The 20,019-nt window shown below is 44.2% G+C and overlaps 1 protein-coding gene across 1 annotated transcript; it reads left to right on the top strand.

Moving 5' to 3' along the window:
* Positions 1-347: 347 nt before the first annotated feature.
* Positions 348-18,337, top strand: fbxo33 (F-box protein 33). The gene is made up of 7 exons (XM_071918981.2): positions 348-827; positions 3,638-3,748; positions 4,263-4,423; positions 4,616-4,824; positions 7,025-7,322; positions 7,781-8,038; positions 16,901-18,337. The coding sequence occupies exons 1-7, from the start codon at positions 373-375 to the stop codon at positions 16,978-16,980; spliced, it is 1,572 nt and encodes a 523-aa protein (XP_071775082.2). The 5' UTR covers positions 348-372; the 3' UTR covers positions 16,981-18,337.
* The last annotated feature ends 1,682 nt before the right edge of the window (positions 18,338-20,019 follow it).

The raw sequence follows: 20,019 nt of genomic DNA, 5'->3' as shown, positions 1-20,019 counted from the left end.
GAAACCATCTTGAAAAATCGCTTGACAACGCAGCACCGCAACCATATATCACCAACACTCTGGTGAAATTATCTCGAAATAATTCTTCATATGGTTGAAAATAGAAAATTGGCATATTGTCAAACAGAAATAATGATATATGTCCTAGTTTCGTATATGTTTTATTGTTCGTGGCCATTGTTTTGTTCCCCACGCACTGAGAAGAAGTGGTACAGTCCGATAGTATTGAAGGCAAAGCTGAAAAAACGGTTTGTTTTTACCGAGAGCGAGCAGCGTAACTGTTACTCCCCGTTGCCGCACCGATTTTAAAAACGGTTGTAACTATTCCTGTATTTCTGGGTGACTGTCGTACAACGGCTTAGATAGCTCGCCATGGCTCTGTGCGGGGGTGTCGGAGCCATGGCTTTGCCCAGCGAGCTGATCGTCCACATATTCTCCTTTCTGTCCGACCGAGACAAGCTCCGGGCCTCGGCCGTGTGTACCCGATGGAGGGAGTGTCTCTTCTACCCTGCCCTGTGGACCGAGCTCAAACTGCGGATAGGCGGCGGCTGTAACGGCGGCGGCTCCGGCTCCGGCTCCGGCTCCGAGGGGACCCCGAGGCTGGAGTTCCTCATGCGGAAGTTCGGCTCGTTCGTGCGGGAGCTGCAGCTGGAGCTCGCCCCGGTGGAGGGCTACCTGAGCCCGCTGAACCACGACCCGTCCTCCGGCAGGATGGACCAGCCTCCCGGTCCAGAAAGCGACCCGCAGTTTTCCGAGCGATGGAAAGAAGCGATGGCCACCTACTTGGATCAGGTGTTGTGTGTGCTCGCCAGCATCCGAAACAACAGGTAAACTCGACTTAAAATGTCTGCCTGGGTGTTTGCTTTGATTTAATTTCAGAAATACGCCAGAAGAGCTTCTCCATATGTTACATTTTGAGTGTATTTGGTGCGTAGCAGCAAGCTGGCAGCTAGCTAGCTTCGGTAGCTACAAACAAACCCTGACATTAACAGTTACGTAATCGGGTCATGTCTTTGCAGTGTGGCTAGCCAGCTAACGCTAACGTTGGCTCTATATCTCTGGAATAGTGGTTGATTTAACAGTGTTTTTGATGTTTACTGCCGTCTGTATTACATTTACAGCATAATATAAGCGGTATACTTATATCTCACTGTGAAGTCAAACGCTTGTCTACGTTTCTTTTGTAGCCAGCCCTATTTTCTATGTTGCATTGGTTTTCATACCAGCAACAACAATGCAGTGCTGGTTGTGGCTAGAGAAGCTTTGTTGGCTGTGACTTGCTGATATCAGCACTGACACATAGATATATATAGCTTTGGCCTGTTGTGGCATACAGTAGAATATAACTCCCTATGTGCTGTATACAGAATATCTGGCCACCTGGCTCAGTTCTGTTGTGGAAGTGGCCATTCTGTCAAACGCCTAAACTCTTTATGGGATTGTAAGGTTCCTAACTTCAGTGCAGAGCCTCCCTCTATGAAAAGTTCTCCTACATTCTCTATTATTCTCCACAGTTCTTTGTTGTATTGAACTAGCACACACATCCAGAGCGGTGCGGATCATGTCTTCGTTCTGCTGAGGGGGCTGAATGCTTTACTGTTCTCTTATGTTTCCCATTGAGCAGTTTTCAAACATTGTCAGCCTAGAAACCAACCTACTGCGAAATTTAGCCTGGCATCGGCACCAAAGCTCATTACAGCATAATGCTGTTCTTGTCATTTGGAGACCTAGCAGAAACAGATCAGCAACCTTTGTGTTTAAGCCCTTAGTTTAAGAAACAGAGCCCAGAATGTTCTGTAGCTGTGCAGCGTGGTGGGTGGGTTTGGTTCTGAGACCTGGGTTTGCTTCCAGTCCTGTTCCTAATATCAGTTTCAGCGGTCCATCACTGCTGAATGAATATAGAGGAACAAAGGGGTTAGGTGCCTTCCTTTGGGGAACTTTGGTAGTTTCAGGAACTGTCTGTATTTGGGATTTAACTAGCAGCCCTCTAGGTACTAGGTGGTTTCTTCAGTTATTGTTTGTAATGGGACCCAAGGGGTTTTCTGCAGGCCCAAGTTCAATTTCAGCAGTTCCAGACTGCTATGACCAGAGGAGCAGTGAGAAAAGTTGACCTGGCGAGATTTCTTTTAGCAGTATGTCATAAAGTCATAAACCATACGCAACACATTCTTCATTTTTTCAATATCTTTAGTTGAAGCCAGGTTAGCACTGAGCAAAACAAATCATTTGCCAGCTGTCACTTCCAGCTGCAATTTTGCTGTCACATCATAGTGAATGAAAAGCCACGTTTTAATCAACTAATGCACCGGTCCGAGGATAGATAACTCACTGTTCCTTGATTAGAGGTTTGCATACTTCTCACTCATTCCTCCAGCTTGCACACTAAGTAGCTGCACATGAGGCTGCTGTGTGTTGGGCGCACTGGAGAGGCATTTGGTGAAGCTTAGCTCTCACGTGATTTAGAGGAAATGGGCCTATATAACGTAAATAATGGTCTATGTAGCAGGTAGGCCTATGTTACAGGTAGGGCTGTTTCATACTGTGCAGCATGCAGGTGGATGATAGTTCTTGTCCATGATTTACATTGCTTCCAAGTGTCATTGTCAAGATGAGTAGATAAGCTACACGGAAGAAGGTAATTTGCTGCACCGTCTATGCTTACCTAGACTACTTTTCATAGCATTAACTATTGGCATATAGACCGCTTGATTGTTGGCAACATGCTTTTGTTCATCTATTTTGGGAAGCAGCAAATGAAGGGCTCTGGACTGCAGTGCAACAAGGAGCAGGGCAGCTTTGGAATCATAATTTTGTGCGTGACAAAAGAAAACTCAAAGATCTGCAGTACCAGCAGTAGACCAGTTTGCACAAAAACAAAACTAGCTAAGTTTTGACTAATAGGGAAATCCGCTTCCTGTTGTTTTGAAGTGAAAGTGGTTAAACCCAACCCTGGTATAAGCCCTGCTTCTCTTGTTGAAATCCCCAACCACCCCTGTGTGCTGTGTGTGCTAGAACTGGGCACACAGCGTACAGCGGCGGTGACAGAGCTTCGACAAATGTTGACAGAGTGGAAGAAGGGTGACAGTGAAACTAGGTTCATCGTGCTCTGCAGCTAATTGCTAAATTATAGGATGAAGGTCATGACTGGGTTCAGTTCACTTTCAAGTCAGCGAGTTGAGAATATGAATAGAAAGAGTCTATAATTCTTTTCCTAATGATAGAGCATTCTCAATAATGACAACCATCTCATGACGAGTGGTTTTCCCATTTTGAATTTTGAAGGAAACGGCATGCTAATTGAACCCATTCTCGTTGAAGGGTGATCTCTCACACGACTTTGTTTTTGCTGCCATGAACAGTACATTCCCCTCTTAAGGTGTTGAGTGGGTTTTGACCACCAGGGAAAGATACCCCATCTGTATCAGTATATTTTGAATCCCTCATTTATTTAGAAATTTCTTTTTATTTTGATAGTTACCTGTATGCCAGCCCAAGGGGGAGCAGTTAGTCGAAAACAACCCTAAAACATCCTGACCTACGAGTCTGTTTCACTTCCGCAAAGATGTTTACATGTGGATCTGTCTAGTACTGAAGTCCTTCTCGTCTCTTTTCTCTCTTCCTCCCTCTCCCTCCTTAGAAACCTCCAGAAGCTGAGTCTGTACGGAGACACCTGTATCCTTCAGGAAGAGGGTCTGCCGGACAGCTCATACCTGCACCAGATTCACCAGGGGGACAAGAAGATCAAAGAGTAAGCTAGAGCATTACTCCATACAATAAAGTCATGTTCTATAGAGTTCAGAGAGGAAGTGAGAGATGGATTTAGGTTTTATACAGTTGTAGAGAAGTAACATATAACATGTTTTCTATAGGGTTGCAACAAACGACTATTTTGAATTTGTGGTCACTAACCCTTGACATACAGTGGCTGGATCAAGTTTGTTACCCTGTCACCACATTCTTTATGGTGTTTGTTTTTAAAAGTGTTAAAATGTTTAATGGAATTATTAATTGACTGAATTAAATGAATTTAATTAGTGAGAAATCGCCCTCTTTGCACAGATGTATACCCTGATACTGCTGCTGTGTTCTTTTTTAACTTTTCAGGCTTATTTTTGGAGTGAAATTGACCTTAAATTTGATTTGAATTGGCATAAAAGGGTCTTAGAATGTCTGTCTTAGATTTAACTTAGAGAAACCTGTAGTCAGTTAAGATAATTTTCCCCCTCTCTCCCTTCATTATCACTCCCCTCCTCTCTCTGCAGAATTCAGCAGTTGTTTATGGAGCTGTTGTCTAACAGCAGGCAGCTGAGGTGGCTGTCCTGCAGCTTCATGCTGGGTCTGGTGACTCCCTGCTCTTTAGCCTGCCTGTCAAATTCTTCAGCTGGGACCCTGCGGCACCTCAGTCTACTGGACCATCAGCTGGGTATGTGTGTGTGTCTGCCCTACATAACAGGATTGTAAAGATAAGGCTAATTTCACTCATATCTGTAGTAGTAGTAGTAGTAGTAGTAGTAGTAGTAGTAGTAGTGACAATACATTATATTTGTATAGCACTTTTCAAGACAGTCACTAACATCTCTCTCTTTCTCCCTCATCTCACCTAACCCATCCTCAGGTCCGCTCATCTCGCCATCAGAGTTGGATCGTCTCTCTAACCTTCATTCTCTGGCTCTGGATTTCTCTGATCTGACCTCGGAGCTGTGTGGTCTGCTGGCATCTCCACGCCGCGCCCCGCTGCATCGCCTCTCCCTGCTGCTCAATGGCGCCGCCCTGGAGTTCAAACCTTTAGCAGGGACAGCCACCGAGGATGACTGGAAGGCATTGGTAATGTAATAACTCTGGTGGTTCGCAAAGTACATATTATCCCAATTAGACAATTTATAGCAGTAACTATTTTAATCCGAGGTTTCACTCTCACCACTAATAACTCTGAAAAACAACAAAAATCTTCCCAAATGGGCCAATTGGATTGTCCAATCAAATGTTTCCACAAAGGAAAAGTCTGTTACTCCTTAGGCAAATAATTCTTCATGAGTTGCTGCCACTGAATATCACTGGTATGCACAATTGAAATTACAGTTAAGGTGTTTATCTCATACTGAGCAACTTAGAATAAGTGCAGTAGAAATCAATATTAGTGACTGCCATTATCACAAGTACCCTAATGGAGAACCAGTGGTATAGAATGGACAGAGAGAAGTTCTTGTGCATTTCTAACAAACTGCTGTCCTGTTTTCAATAGGTCATTGCATTTTCATGCAAGAATTGAGGCAGGACATATTCATAATCAGCATATTCAAAACTCCAAACACATACTTTTTGTTTTTTATTCCAGAGACAGAAATAGATTTTTGCCAGTTTGTACTTGAGGTGTCATGTTGAGTCAGGTTTATTTGCAGAGCACTCAACAAACGGGTTTGTAACAAAGTGCTTCACTGAAAGCTAGGGACAAAAACAGATCAAGCAAGATAGAAAAGGTAGAACAAAAGCTCAAAGAAAGTGTTTTGCATGTGTGTGAGTAGATATGGGAGTACTGGGCAATGCCAGGGAAATCGGCAGGACTAGTAAATGAATGATGACTGCACTGAGACCGTGTCTGATTCCCTGACAATGGAAGAAGCCTGTTTCAGAGGGAGGCGGCGCTATAGAAGAAGGCTCTGTCCCCAGTTGTTTTCTTTTGAAAACATGGAATGACATTTAGTTCTGCATCCAATAAGTGGAGGGGTATGGGTGGCCTTATAGGGAGTCAGTAAATTATTGTTATATTTAGACACAAGGCCATGTAATGGCCTGCAAGTTGTAGTATAGTTGTAGTAAAGTAGGATAGTATAGTAGTCAATTCTGGAGGAGACAAAAGCATGGATGAGTTTTTCTAGGATTGTTAATCCTGTTGATATTTGTAAAGCGAATATATTCTGTTTTAGACATTGCTTTGATGTGGTTGTCAAACAAGTTGTCTGAATCAAAGATTTTTGACAGAATCCTTTGGGGGTAACTGCATAGCCACTGAAATCAAGAGGGGAGTCTGATGGATGAGTTCTATGAAGCTTAATCTAGAATGACCATTTCAGTTGTAGCAGAGGAAAGATGCAAGTCAGCCATCTTATAATTTATAAAATACAAGATTCAGGTTTATTTGGCTGAGTTGTATCACCAGGTTGTATCGCCATTTAAAGTTGTATATCATCTGCATAAGAGCAGAAGAGAACACAATAATTATGGATAATATAGAGGGTGAGCATATTTAGTGAGAGCAAGAGGGGACCTACAACTGAACCATGGGGGACACCGAAATGTACTATAGAATGGGCAGACGTGTTACTATCTAGAATAACAAATTGGGATCTGTTGGTCAGGTGTGAGCAAAACAAGCTAAGAGCAGTGTTGTGGATGCCAACAGGATTTTCCAACAGTCCAGGAGGGTGCCATGATCAACAGCATCAAAGGCTGCACTTAAATTAAGGAGGACGGGGGCTGACACAGAGGCCTCATCTGTGGCTAATAATGGGTCGATTGTTAATTGGATTAACGCTCTCTCAGTGCTGTGCTAAGGTCTGAAGCCAGATTGGAGGAGGTCATAGATGTTTACATTGAGAAACTGAATGAGCTGTTGGGCTACAACTTTTTCAGGTATTTAGAAGGGAACTGGAGGATTTGAAATTGGTCATACACATATACAGCTCTAAAGGGTTTAGGCTGGTCTTAAATAGTAGCTTGATAACTGCAACTTCGAATGAGTTTGGAGGCTTATATCTAGATACTTGGCACTTAAAACTACAATGGCCTGTCTCTCTTTATGAGCTCTGGTCATAAACATAGCAGGTCAAGTTTGCTCATGCTCTTATCCAGAACATTTCCAGCACTTCTGACATCTAGCCTAGTGTTGAATACAAGAGAAGGACAAGTGCAAAGATGGACAATACAATACACAAAATGACGAATTCTCCAGTGCCTCTCCTTCAGGTTTGACTAAGTGCCAGCCTCCATGTGGACATCAATAAAGTTGATCTCCTCCTGTCCTCAGGTTCGTGTGAGTGCCAACCTGCGAGTGTACATCATGGCCCTGGAGGTGGACAGCTCAGAGCTCCTCCGGGTGCTGAAGCCGAGCCTTCCTCTGGAGCGCCTGCACCTTGACAGCTACAGCACCCTGGTGACCGACGCCACCCTGGAGCTCATCTCCCAGCAGTACAACAAAACACTGACTCACTTCCTGCTCCTGAGGGACGACGCCGACTTCCCCGACCTCAGCGTCAATCGCAACGAAGACCCGTTGGTCCTCTTGGCATGGAGATGTACTCAGCTGGCCGTGCTGGTGATACACGGTGAGTGAAAACTGGGCTTAGCTTTGCATGTTAACATTTGGTTAGATGCAGTATCTACAGAAAAGCAGTTTCCTATGTGGGAGACAACATCTCAGACATGATGAAGCATTTTCAAATAGTCCACTACACTTGGTCTAGAGGTCTAGACATTTCATTGAATTTTGCCATTTTGTGAGTGCATCCCTTCAATTGCAGATTGACCTACAGGCATTTTGTTTGACTGGAATTAGGTCAAAGTTCCATCTGATCAACCATGTGGGACATGGGACTGGTTGCTAGTAAAAAAGCCCAATCCCAAATACACAAGCTCAAATGTCATTAATTCATTCGTTCATTCATAACCTATTACACTTTGGTTCATGGCCACTGCCACTTTGAAAGAAAATTGTTGCACATTCATTATTAACTATTGAAATTAGCAAAATTATTCCAACCTACCTCACCCCATCTGTCTCTAGGCTACACAGTCTGGTCCCATAACCTGGTGGCCATTTCTCGGCTGCGAGGTTCCAGTCTTCGCGTCCTGGCTGTGTCTGAGGAGAGCATCGACTTTGACCCGGACCAGTCGGTGTATGTGGAGGGCGACCCGGTCCACAACCTGGTCAAGGAGGTGTCGCTGGGGCTGGGCCGCGTCTGGCACCCATGCCTGGATTCCAACCTGGTCCTGTCCGAACCCACCCAGCACTTCCACCGCGAGCTGCACGCCTTCAGCATGGGCATGTAGACGGGGAGGGCAAATCCAACACAACACAGCCTAAAGTGCGGCAAGACCAGGCCGGACAAAACCAGCCAGGCCAGCTCAGACCTCTAAGCCAGGCCAAAATCCTAAGTTAGACCTGACACCTAAACTCAAACCAGTGAACTGTGGAAAAACAGATTTAATAATTTTTCAAATTACACTTAGATATTGGTTCTTTTTGGATGTCATACCAATCCATGATCTCTCTCCACGAAGAATACTTTAGAGCTCTTTTCATGATGAATTTTAGTTTTTATTTTCCTGCTTCTTGAAATACCCCCCTTTGTCTGGCCTGGCCCAGTCTGATCTGGTCTTGCCCACAACATGCATTCAGAGTTCAATGTCCTTCCTTCACCTTAATAACTTCCCAAGCCTCTGTATAACGTAACTTTTGATTTTTTTTTCTTCCTTTTTTATTTGATTGTTTTTCCTCTCCTCTCCCTGTTCTGTGTATAGAGTGATCTTGTTTTTCCTGTGTGGTGTTTCCCCTGCCTGTATAGGCTCTGTGTATATTTAAATACAGCTATATTACTATCCTGCTCACAACTAGAACGGGACAGGCAGGCGGGTTGAGTGATTGACTGGTGGGAGAGGGGGGTATGGGAGGGCGATTTTGGGGTGGGTGGGGGGTGGGAGGGGTTGTGTGTTCTGACACAAGCTACTGGCTTTAGTTGTGAAACTAGTTTTTCTCTTTTTTTAATCTTTGCTCCGTGTTGGTCTGTCCGCTCCACTCTAGCAGAAGTTGGAGTTTGTCAACTAACCGATCGATTCCTTCCTGGGTAAGCCAACCTCGGCTGCTTCTTCTGTTGCTCTGAGGGAGCTCCTTGTGCACTTGCCCACTAGTTAGAGAGCCTTGACAGCAGGGTGGGAATTTCACTGTAAAATGGCTGACAGCAGCTGGTGCTAACCAGTTTTTAATTGCAGTTTTCAGCAGCAGCCGTGCCATGATTCCGATTCATGGTCATTGTAAGCAACGTGACAGGCGTTTCGATGCCAACTGGTTTTAAAGATTTTGAGCACCTCACCCTGGTGGTGTTATGGAGAACATTGTTACATTCTTGCCGCCAACACGTACATTCTAGAAAAGAAGCAGCAGCATGGTGGCCATAGGGCATCCTGCCGAAACTGTCTTTATCGTTGACTGTGGTCCTCATTTCCCACCCTGCTCACTCACTTGTTGACTTGCTAGGGAACCTCACTAGTCGACTAGATAGGGAGCCTTGTCTTCCGACTGATGGGTCAGAGCCAAACTATACTATTCAGCACCTCACACCACCACACACACAATTCCCTCACTCCCACTCTGTTCTGCTCTGATCTGTAGTTAGCTGGTTGTGTGTTTAGCATGTACTTTGTGTTTTCGGGATGAATATGGCTGCTTTAGTGACTTTGCCTTTGCTCTCCTATAGAGGGCAAGACTTTCCAACTAGTGATGATGATTCCAGAGCCGTTTTATATGAAGTATGTCGCTCCTGCCATTTGGTGTCCCCAAACAAATTAAACCATATAACCGTACTTGGAGGGATGCAAAATGGCTGCAGATGGGAACCGTGACATCAAACAAAAGAAAAGGAGTGCACGTCGTTATATAAAGAGCTCTGAAATGTAAGTACGTAAAAACCTACAAAGAGGTGTGCGTTATTGTAAAGATCAAAGGGGTTTTCATTCCATAATGCCATATACTGTATATCCATGTTTTGAGAAAACTCAGTGGCTATTTCAAATTCCTGATGAAGCCCATGCTGAAACAAAATCAGTATTCTGTAGGCAGAGGTTCCCAAGGTGGCAAATAACTAACTTACTTGGATTTTACAATCATGCCAGCAATCATTTTGTAGGTAGTTGTTTTTTCCCAATGGTGGATATCTTGTTTTGGAATAAAACTCTTGGTATTGAACAGGGGAAAAGGATGCACTGAATTTAACACCGCTCTCATTCTTAGACTGTCGGCCAATCAGTCAGTCCATATAAGACTTTTTTTCAGGGGGTTACTGTACAGTAAGACATGGCACCTACAGTACAACATGGCCAAACCTCTTGGTGGCTGTGGCCATAGTCATTTGCATGGCGAAAAGTCCTCTCTGTCAGTCTCAGGTAGGCTTTAAACATCACAACAGCCAAGGTGGTGTTGGTGGTGATGATGATAAGGAGGCTGTATGAATCAATCAGCTAATCTGTTAATGTGAGAAATAATAATCTTTTTTTTTTTTTTTCCTCGAGTCACAGTTGCCTTGGAAACGGCCCCTTGTTTTCTGGATTCAGTCGTTGTTGTTATTGATGATGATGTTGTTTATCTTGCCATCTGATGGACCCCCGTTCCCCTCTGGCGGGGCGGGTGGGGTGGGGGGGGGGGGTCAGCAAACCTAGTCGTACATTTGTTTTCAAAGATTAAGGTTGATAAAGACTGAAGAATGGCAAAACCGAGCTGCTCGTTGCACATGTTTTATATCTCTGGTAGACGCGTGGCTGCGGAGGGACGGGAAATCCATGCTGTCAATAGAAGATCTGCTGGGCCCAATTACCGTTTGAAGTGAATTTAGTCACTTTTCTGGGATGGATTGATTTTTGTCTGGCACAACGGATCTCGTCTGGCTGTGCAGGCGGCTGAAGCTAGCTCTTCAAACAGTGAAGACTTTTGTACGGATGGAGGCATGAGTTGGAGTCAGTCACAACAGTGTCACTCATTGTCTGATTCTGACTTTTGGCATGCACCTCTAACCGAGTGACTGCATTTGATTTAATAACTTTAATATTATGTGAGGTGTATGGAAATAATAGCATTCCGTGTCCAGGGCTCATGCCAGGCAACGTTGACAAAATCTAGCAACTTAGCATCTTGTACTCCAGGCAGACCTAAGCAAATGCTGAAAGTAATTGTGAGGATTACCAGTAGATAATTGGGACCAGTATGGTTGAATCTGGTGCTCTCGTGTCATCACTGCTGAGTGGTTATGACCGCTGTGGGTACACAGGTAACATGATGAGGCAGCGGACATTTCCTGGAGCTGAGTTGGGAATTTGATAAGAAAATCAAGCACGATAAGCTAGTGGGCTTTAGGGAACACAAGTCCTGTGAATAAATGCTATCGGCTAGCAAATGTTGGGAAAATCTCCCACTCGCATTGCCTCAGCTCTGTTATTGTTGTATGTACCATGGCTTTGTAGAGGTTGGGGCAACAGCATTACGTAATGTGAAGGTCCATATCAAGGTCTGTAGATTACAAGGTTGAGCTGTGATATGCAGTAAGTAAAATCAGCCCATGGACTTGCGTGGAACCAGCGTTATACAGTGTGCCAGTGTGTTGCTTGGTCCAAAAGGAATTGTGGTCCCAGTGCTGGGCCCACAGTCACCACACGTTTGCATTGTTGTCAAGGGAACTTGATGGTTTAGCCATGATAATCTATAGTCCTTGGTCCATATCTCAGGATAAATGCACTTTGGTACCAAGAGTTTCTTCGAAAGGCTGTCTATGCCTGTATATGGAGCTGCACACTCAAACACACACACACACGTATTCAGAGGGGAAAGCGATACCAACATAACGCACACAGACCAAAATTTGTTGGTTTTTATCTTGTCTTCTTCCTCCCCTCCTCTTTCTCCTTTCATCCCTCTCTTTTTAGAGGTCACCTTTGTTCCTTTATTTGAGTGACAGTTTTAAAGCTGTTTTATATACTGTTTGTACTGTGTATAGTCATTAGCCTGCTAATGGAGACTAAGGGGAAGGAAGATCACGCCAATCTAGAATGTAATGTGAAGCTTGCTAGTCGTCTATGCTCAACGTACGGCTGGTATTACAGAGCCCCCCCTCCCCCAGGTTCACTTCCTCCTCTGCTTCCTGTCTTCTCAAGTCTCCAGATGTGATTGAGGGTTCTGCGGCCAGTCGGATTTCACTGTTTGAACCGTGCCAGCTTAGGGACTGCAGCAGTGTTTGTGCCCAGAATAACCAGAAGTAAAGGAGAGACTGTAGCTTCCAACGCCCATGGTCAGCTATAGCAGTGGTTCTCAAATAGGGGTCTGAGGAACCCCAGGGGGTCCTTTAGGAAGTTCCACAGGAGGGCAGCCATATGTGGAATAGATTAATTTCACTACAATTTAATACATTAGAAATTATCCCCATTAGAGAATGTATAGGAATGACTATTCCAAGCATAGGTTTCACACTTACCATCATTATCTCCCCACCTACAGCTAACCGTGGTCAAACAATTCAGTACTAAATCAACAACAACATAAATCTTTCCATATGGGGGACCTAGGATAAATTCTTATCAAATGAGGGTCTGTAGGCTAATGTGGGACTATTTGGGGGTTTGTGACGTGAAAACCTTTGAGCTCTAAGATGATGAAGCCTGCTTAGCCCCGGCCAAGGCCTTTTTTTTCTGTGGCATTTTATGAATACGGGCCCAGACAACTGGAGAGAGGAAGGGTGATGTACATATGCATGAGAACAGAGAGGCATTGCAATGTAATGTCTGTTTATTAGAGGTTACTCTGTGTGTTTTCTGTTTTTTTTTTCCTCAAAAAACGCATCAAAAAAGGATTCTAGTGCAGACGGTGTGGAGAGAGCTCTCTATTTGACTAGTGTTGTCGTTGCAGGGAGAGAGATCTAGGAGGCGGAGAAGAGGTGAGACAGATTTATGCCAGTCAGACGATGACACACAGGCAACTTTTTACTCTTGGCTGTAATCGATGGCAGAATTGGCCATGCGTGTTGGTCATGTGTCATCGCCATTAGTTCGACATTCAGCCATCTTGTGCCTAAAAGCCTCTGGAGTCTCACTGCTTTTCAACCCTCCGCTCTCCCTAATTTGTCGGCTTTGTTTTTGTCGTTTGACGTTGTGGTTGTCGTTGCCGTGATCGTTTGTTCACTGTTGTTTAGGGAAGCGGCATAATGTGCTAGCTAGGGTTTCAGAACACGTTTCAGCTCCCGTATCGCAGACAGTGTTTTGGGGTTCTTTTCTCGGAGCGTGCCTGTTTCTCCCGCGTGAGTTTCCACGCAAGCTTTTTGAAAGTGTATCCGTCAGACATGCGTGTGTATAAGATAATACGAGCGCGTTTATAAGTTCTCAGAAGTGCAGCCGTCAAGACATTTTGTTGCGTGAGTGTGTGTGTGTGTGTGTGTGTGTGTGTGTGTGTGTGTGGGTTTGCTCATGTTCGGTGTAGTCGTATCACTTCCGCAGCAGCAGGAAACAGGAAACAGGAACAGAAGTCGCTCGTTCTCAGGGTACAATCGGTTTTCAAAAAGTGGAGGAGGAGGAGGAGGGAGAGAAGGAGTAACAATAGCTCAGGCCTCTAGCTCATACTCTGTGTGTATGAATATTAAGAGTCTTTTTACTAGCAGTCACTGGATCTATTCTCCTCCCTCGATGTGTTTTAAGCTGCCAAAGACCACAGTGGAACAAACTTAACCCAGACACAAGTCTATCTGAAGTGCCCACATACACTGGCAGGAGGCTGGACCAGTACTCTTTTCTACATTACACCTACTTTCTATTCTAACTCTTCTTTACGCTCTTCTTCTCTGCTCGTGGTGATTTCTACTCTATCCCACTCTTGGTCTATTCCACTAAACTCTACGACTACCAGTGTGTATGTGCCCAAACGCTTATGTCCCTTTTATTCTATGGAACCAAACTGTGCTGGACCAGATAATGTGAGCAGGTCACATTGTTCTTGTTCAAGTGCAAACGGACCAAAACTGAACTGTATGCAAATGGTTTGGCCATTGCTGTTTTTGGTGGCTGCCATGTTAGCTTGACAAATCGATCCTATGGCCGTTGATTCTGCACTAGCCGGCTATTGGACATTTGCAATTCCAAAATGTGTTAGTTCTTGAGAAGGGTTAGCAACATGGCACCCTTAGTACAATGTGGCCAACTCTCTGTGAATGGCACTGGACCACAGTAGTACCCACCTTAAAGTGCGGCTCTGTTATTGTGGTCTATAATTCATATTGCTGAGGCATTTTGGAAAAACCAAGTCCTTCCTAGCCTCCAGTCCAGTCCAGTCCAGTTCTATAGTCTGAATGAGGCTTAAGCCGGAGAGTTCTAGAGTTGGATCATGTCCACTTTTGTGATATCTGATCACCACCATATTCCTCGCCCTTTCTTATTCTCTTTTGACGTTTCTGTCCACCGCCTGTTTCACTGTGAGGAGTGAGTGAATGTAAAACTGCAGGAGAGGAGGACGAGGAGTCGGGTTCAGTCTCAGAACACACCAGTCTGTCCTGAGCCACGGACGGCGAACGACCTTGACAGGGGATGAATATTGTGTTAATCTGATATGATGCGTGGCGAGTCCGTGGCCAAGGTCAAGTTTGACTGGAAGTGCTTAGTCCCAGGCTGTCAGAGCTGTGAAGTGATTTGCTGCTAGAGACCTGCTCGGAACAGGACATTCCACATGGGGGTCGCTCAGGCCATCTGACTAACAAACACAGTTAACTCCATGGCCAAAATGTCTGCATGAAAATTAGACTATATATAGACTTATTTTTTTACTTTTATTTGGTCGGTCTATTTTTGTCGAAGGGATCAGGGATGCAGCCAGTACTAGTCACACCAGATCACCAGCTGGTCTGAGCAGAGCGGAGGTGTGAGACCATTTAGAAGCAATTGGTTGAGGAGTGTACCTCTATCTAAGGTCGTCTGTGTTTCTAATATGCCAATCTTGGCTTTCACTTGTTGCTTCAGCACCATGAAGCCATATTGTGGCCTAATGTGTCCGGAACGCAAAAGGGCACAAGTGGAAGCAACCTATGCTGACTGTGCAAAATATAAAGACTACCTGCTCTTTCCATGAAATGGCTTGATTGATGTAGATGAATGGAAAGGTTGAAGAACGCTGCAAGACAATATGAGCAAGGTAGTCCAGATATTTTCTGCAGTGAGGTTTTACGGAGGTTATACAGTAACTTTGAATACACAGTGGCGCCTGGGTTCTGGCCTAGAGTTATTTGTACACCATATGCAGACTGAGCTTTGTGTACAACTATACCATACTGTGTATACATGGAGAGAGAGAGACGCACAACTAGCAGAGCCTTTGGTTTAAAGAGTTCTGTCATTCGTTTCGAGGCTCTGGATAAGAAAACGGGGCGTTTTTCAGTTATTCAGGAGACCATTGCCAGCTGTTACACTGATATAGTTGCAGCTCAGTTGGATCCATCCTTGTTTTCATTTTTGACCTGTATTTGGTTTTATTTCTCGGCACTTTATATGCATTCACAATCCACGCACCTCTTTGAGAAATCCAGGAAGATAGCAGGGCCCCCGTGGCCTGATGGGTAATTGAATCCACAGAGCTGGCCTCTAATGTAGTCTATCTGAGAGCGTTGGCCCGGCCAGACGGCTTGGTAAAGCTCTCTCTCGATCGACAGAGCTGTAGATATAGAAGGGTCTGGATGTGTCCGTCTCACCAGGAGGCCCACGTGGAGAGAGAGAGGGGTTTGACACTGCTGTACTAAAGCACCTCTTAAAAGCCAATACTAGTACCGTAGACATGGACAGAAGTGTGTGTGACACTGTAGTACCAAAGCAGCAGACTGTGCCAGACCTACGCTCATCTAGACACGGTTAACAGGTCCAAGGCGAGCCCAGAGCCATAGGTAGGACACACTGCAGACCCGGCAGGTTTCATTTCCACATCGACCATTGCTTGGTAACCTGGGATTCAATGCCAACTAATTTTTAGTCTTGCAATGTTATGGAAAGCATCGTTGAATAATTGTAGGCTTACCAGAAGAGGCAGCAACATGGTGCCCATTGTACAATGTGGCCAAACTATTTATGGTTCTGGGCCTAAAAGTGGCATTAAGAGGCTTAAATGTTTCTCAAGGGTTATCATTACGAGACAGGGTTTATTCATCAATAGGTGAGATTCCACAAGCTTCCTGTTTGTTTTATTTTTTTAACTAAATGCTAAGACCATAGACTACTACCATGCTAGATAGACTTTGAATGAACTCACCTAGGGCTGGACTCATGCAGGAATGCCAAGACTTTGATTAACATCCCATGTGACCCCAATCTGTATCTGTTATTTGGGGGGGAGAAAACACCAGATGTGCGTTACATAGGTTTAAAAATCAGTCCTGTGTAACTATAGATGTGTATGAGTGAGGCTGAACCAACCACTAGGTGTAATCTCCTGTGAAGGGGAGTTCCCCTGGTTCACACAGAGCAAGCCAGTTAGCCCATGGCTACACTCAGAGCCATAGAGAAAGTTTGGCTATTCCAGTTTTCAGTGTCAGCCATGTTGGCTTTATTGCTATCGCTCCCTAGCCAGTGTTTCTAGCCAGCTGATGTTCCGATTTTTGGGCATCTAACCATATTGAGAGCATCATTCCATACTTGCCACCAACCCTTTTCAGCTCTAAAGAAGAAACCTCAAAATGGCACTGATGGTATAGCCTGGCCAAACTATCTGTATCAGTGGCTCTGCTGCATCCCAATGAGCTGATGAGTGTAGCTGATGGCTATGTCAGCGAACTGGTAGATATTCTTGCTCCGTGTCAGCCAACGATCTCCATTTAGATCTCAGCTACTGTGGCTCTGATGTTTTTGGCTGGTAAACAAAGTCTTTCTTGTAGAGTCTCGAGAGCCAAACCTCCTAATTAGCCAGGCAGGCAGGCCTGCTGCCCAGTCCAGCCACACAACTATGCAAGAGGAATGCATATAATCCACACTCTTGTTTTTTTGTTGTTTTACATTTTGTTTTTCTTTCTTTTTCTCACTGTCACTCAGTAGAAATGGAGACATAACCTAATAAGAACTTGCAATGACGATACTTGGCCTTATGATGATTATGATTTATGAAATCTTATCATTTTGTTTTAAGATCTTTTGATTCTGGTCAGCCAGCCCAGCGACAGCAGCGGTGACGGCGGGCTCACTCTTGGTCTCTGTGAGACTGGCTAGACGGCCCCAGTTTTATCGTGGTACGAATGTTGTGCATTTGTTTAAAATCAGGACAGTTTGCAATAACAGCAGTCTTACTAGTGGCCACAAAGGGGCACAAGCAGTGCTGACAGCGCCCGGCTGCGTCTTTAGAAAACCCATAGAGGAAGAAATATGAACTATATAAATAGATATATATATATATATATAAATATATATAAACTCACACAGTGCATATTTGTATAGATATCAACAATGCATTACCGTGGTATACTCTTATGCAACACATGTCCGGGTTCAATTTATGAACATGAAGTATATTAAGAAATCAAACAGAATTTGTAAATCAAAAGCGATGTTGTTGTGTGTGTTTTGCAAAAATGGTTTTACCATCTTAAATGTTGAATATTCAGAGCGCTGTGTGACTGTGTGTGTCAAAGTGAGCACATAGCAGTGGGTTTTACCTTCCTTCTGTAAGCAGGGAACCAGACTAAAGCCAAAATGCAGCTGGACCAGATTTCAAATGCAGACGAGCATGTTTCAAATAGTTTTGAACACCCTTCAAACACTTTTGAAAACCGACGCATGGTTTCAAAAACATCTGAATGTAGTCTCTAATCCAACTGAAGATTGTTTCAAAATATATCTGCACATGTTTCAAATAGAGCTAAATGCGGTTTCAAATACATCTGAACACGTTTCAAATACATCCGGCCGCGTCTCAAGTACATCTGAAGTATTTGGGAAGCTGGTTTCTCGACAACACGGGTTAAGCCTCGTTCCAAACAGGCTAAAAAAGTTCCACCCCAAAGAGTTCCCTCCAATTTCCATTTAAAGGAGCTGTTAAGTTGAGGACTTGGCCTAATCGTGAAGCTGCTCTGAGGTGAGTCTGATTCAGACGGCTCAACAGCACCGAAAGCAGAACCATCATCCGCAAAGATGATATGAAGCACGCACTCCTCGCACCTGTTACATTGAAACTCATCAGTACCTCCAGTAGCACTTCCGGGTACTATTTTGACGTTTATTTGAAACCTGTTCAGATAGTACTTCTGTCTGTTTATCTGAAATCTGTCCAGGTACTATTTTAACTCTGATTTGAAATCTGTCCAGCTGTTGTTTTGGCTACGTCTGCAGGGAAAAAGTCCTCTGGTTTTCGGTGTGGGACCGAGCCCACCGGCCGAGAGGACAGATTTTATCATTCAGAACAGTGTTGATCCATGGTTCTGTTGTGGAGAAAAGGGAGGGTACCAAGAAAACCTCCATGTAAAACCTCTTAACTGACAGATGGTGTACACCGAATGTTGATTTGAATCAATGTTGAATGAATGCTTCTCTTCTTTTAATCAGTGAATAAAAGCATCAAAAATCCCAAAAAGTGACTCCAGTGTCTCTATTGTCTTACTGTGTGGTCTCCCTGCTATGTTCCCAGTATCAAAAAATATAGTTTCTCATGTATTAACCTGTCTCCTTGCTCAATGCGACATAACATTTCTTTGTACATTATTTTCAGTAAAGAAACAGCTGGAAACGACACATCACGCAAAAACGCTTATCTTAGGTGCTGGTGCAGTTTTAAAGTATTATATGCAGACGATACTTCTCCATATGTTAATTCACTGTCTCAGTTTATTTAAAAGGATTTGCCTAGACTAAATCGATCAACAGAGAAAAATGTGAGCATGTTTATTGAAGAGTAACTGAACCCCCAACTGAAATCTGTGGTGAAGCCTGACATTACTGGTGAAAAGTAGGGTACTGCACTGGTCATCTGCTATTGGCTAGTCTTTGTGCCAGGTGATGTCACCACCTGTTAAACTCTATAGGTGACATCACCTGGCACAAAGACCAGCCAATAGCAGATGGCCAGTTCAGTACATTACTTTTCACCAGTAGATGTCAGGCTTCACCACAGATTTTGGTGGGGTTTAGTTACTCTTTAAGTTTAGAGGAAGGTGTGAAGTGAATTCCATGGTTTTCTTGGGTCTAGAAATCTGTTTTCAACAAATTGATCATAATGTACTTGGTTGTGAATCAAAATGTACACATGGCCATGTACACATGGCTTTGATGATGTTCACATTGACACTACACTACACTAGAGGAAGCATTCTCACTCTAAGCCAAATTGTCTCCTATTTTTGTGGATTGTGGATGTCTTCAAAGGTCGGTGCCAGATCACCCAGGGTCAGGCTGTTATGAGCTTTCACCCTGAGGTCCTTGGTGTACATTTTGGCCAAGTAGTTTTGATCAAGATCGGAGCTGGCCAGGATACTTCCTGTGAGCTCGGAGGCAGCTGACGCCTTCTGGGAACCCACAGTGGTGAGAGCTAGGTCGTCTTCATCACCGTATCTGACCTCTGAACATGGGTGTCTCCCAGAGGTCAGATCCCCAGAGACTGGGACTCTCACACTGGAATCTTTTTTGATGATGGCTTTGACACCTTCAAATACAATAGTGACAATGTGGTTTGTTGACTGAAGCAACTCAGCAACGCAGCTCAGTTTTTGACTGTTTATTTTGAGCCCAGTTGCCTGGGGACATAACCGAGTTGGCTTCTACACCTGAATCTGCTCTTGAATCCAGGACACGTTGGTCAGGAGAAGCCGAATCGTTAACATCCTCTGCATTTGGGGCAGGATGCTTAATTTGTAAAGCGGCTTTTCAAAAACCGAGAATCCTACAAATTCTATGGGAAGGGAAAATGCAGTCAATTTTGAAAGATGAATTATGAGTAAACCCAGTGGTGGAAACCAGGATAATCATGTTGTGGAGAAATTGGTCTCATTCTGGAAAATTCAACACTAAGAAGACCAACTCAGTCCAGTCCAGATGTTGGTGATCAGTTCAGTTAGACTCCTCTCTCTGTATGTTGTGGACTGATGCTGCAACACTGTCCACATACACAGTATTCCTACATACACACACATCAAGTTCAATTAAAAAGCCCTCTGGTGTCGTCAAGCAAACAAGCAGCCACATACACAGATAGCGGCTATGTGTGTGTGTGTACACTTCTCTCTTTCCTCTGCCTCTGAAGTCACACTAGAGCACACAGGC

Source organism: Centroberyx gerrardi, chromosome 17 (assembly GCF_048128805.1).
Source record: "Centroberyx gerrardi isolate f3 chromosome 17, fCenGer3.hap1.cur.20231027, whole genome shotgun sequence".
In the NCBI taxonomy this organism is placed as follows: domain Eukaryota; kingdom Metazoa; phylum Chordata; class Actinopteri; order Beryciformes; family Berycidae; genus Centroberyx; species Centroberyx gerrardi.
The sequence above is the reverse complement of the archived record's forward strand: the minus strand, read 5'-3'. Positions and strand labels throughout refer to the sequence as shown.

Coding starts and splice junctions, on each gene's coding strand:
- fbxo33 (XM_071918981.2), top strand. CDS start 373: ATGGCTCTGTGCGGGGGTGTCGGAGCCATGGCTTTGCCCAGCGAGCTG. Junction 3,749..4,262: donor GGGGACAAGAAGATCAAAGA/GTAAGCTAGAGC, acceptor CTCTCTCTGCAG/AATTCAGCAGTTGTTTATGG. Junction 4,424..4,615: donor TCTACTGGACCATCAGCTGG/GTATGTGTGTGT, acceptor ACCCATCCTCAG/GTCCGCTCATCTCGCCATCA.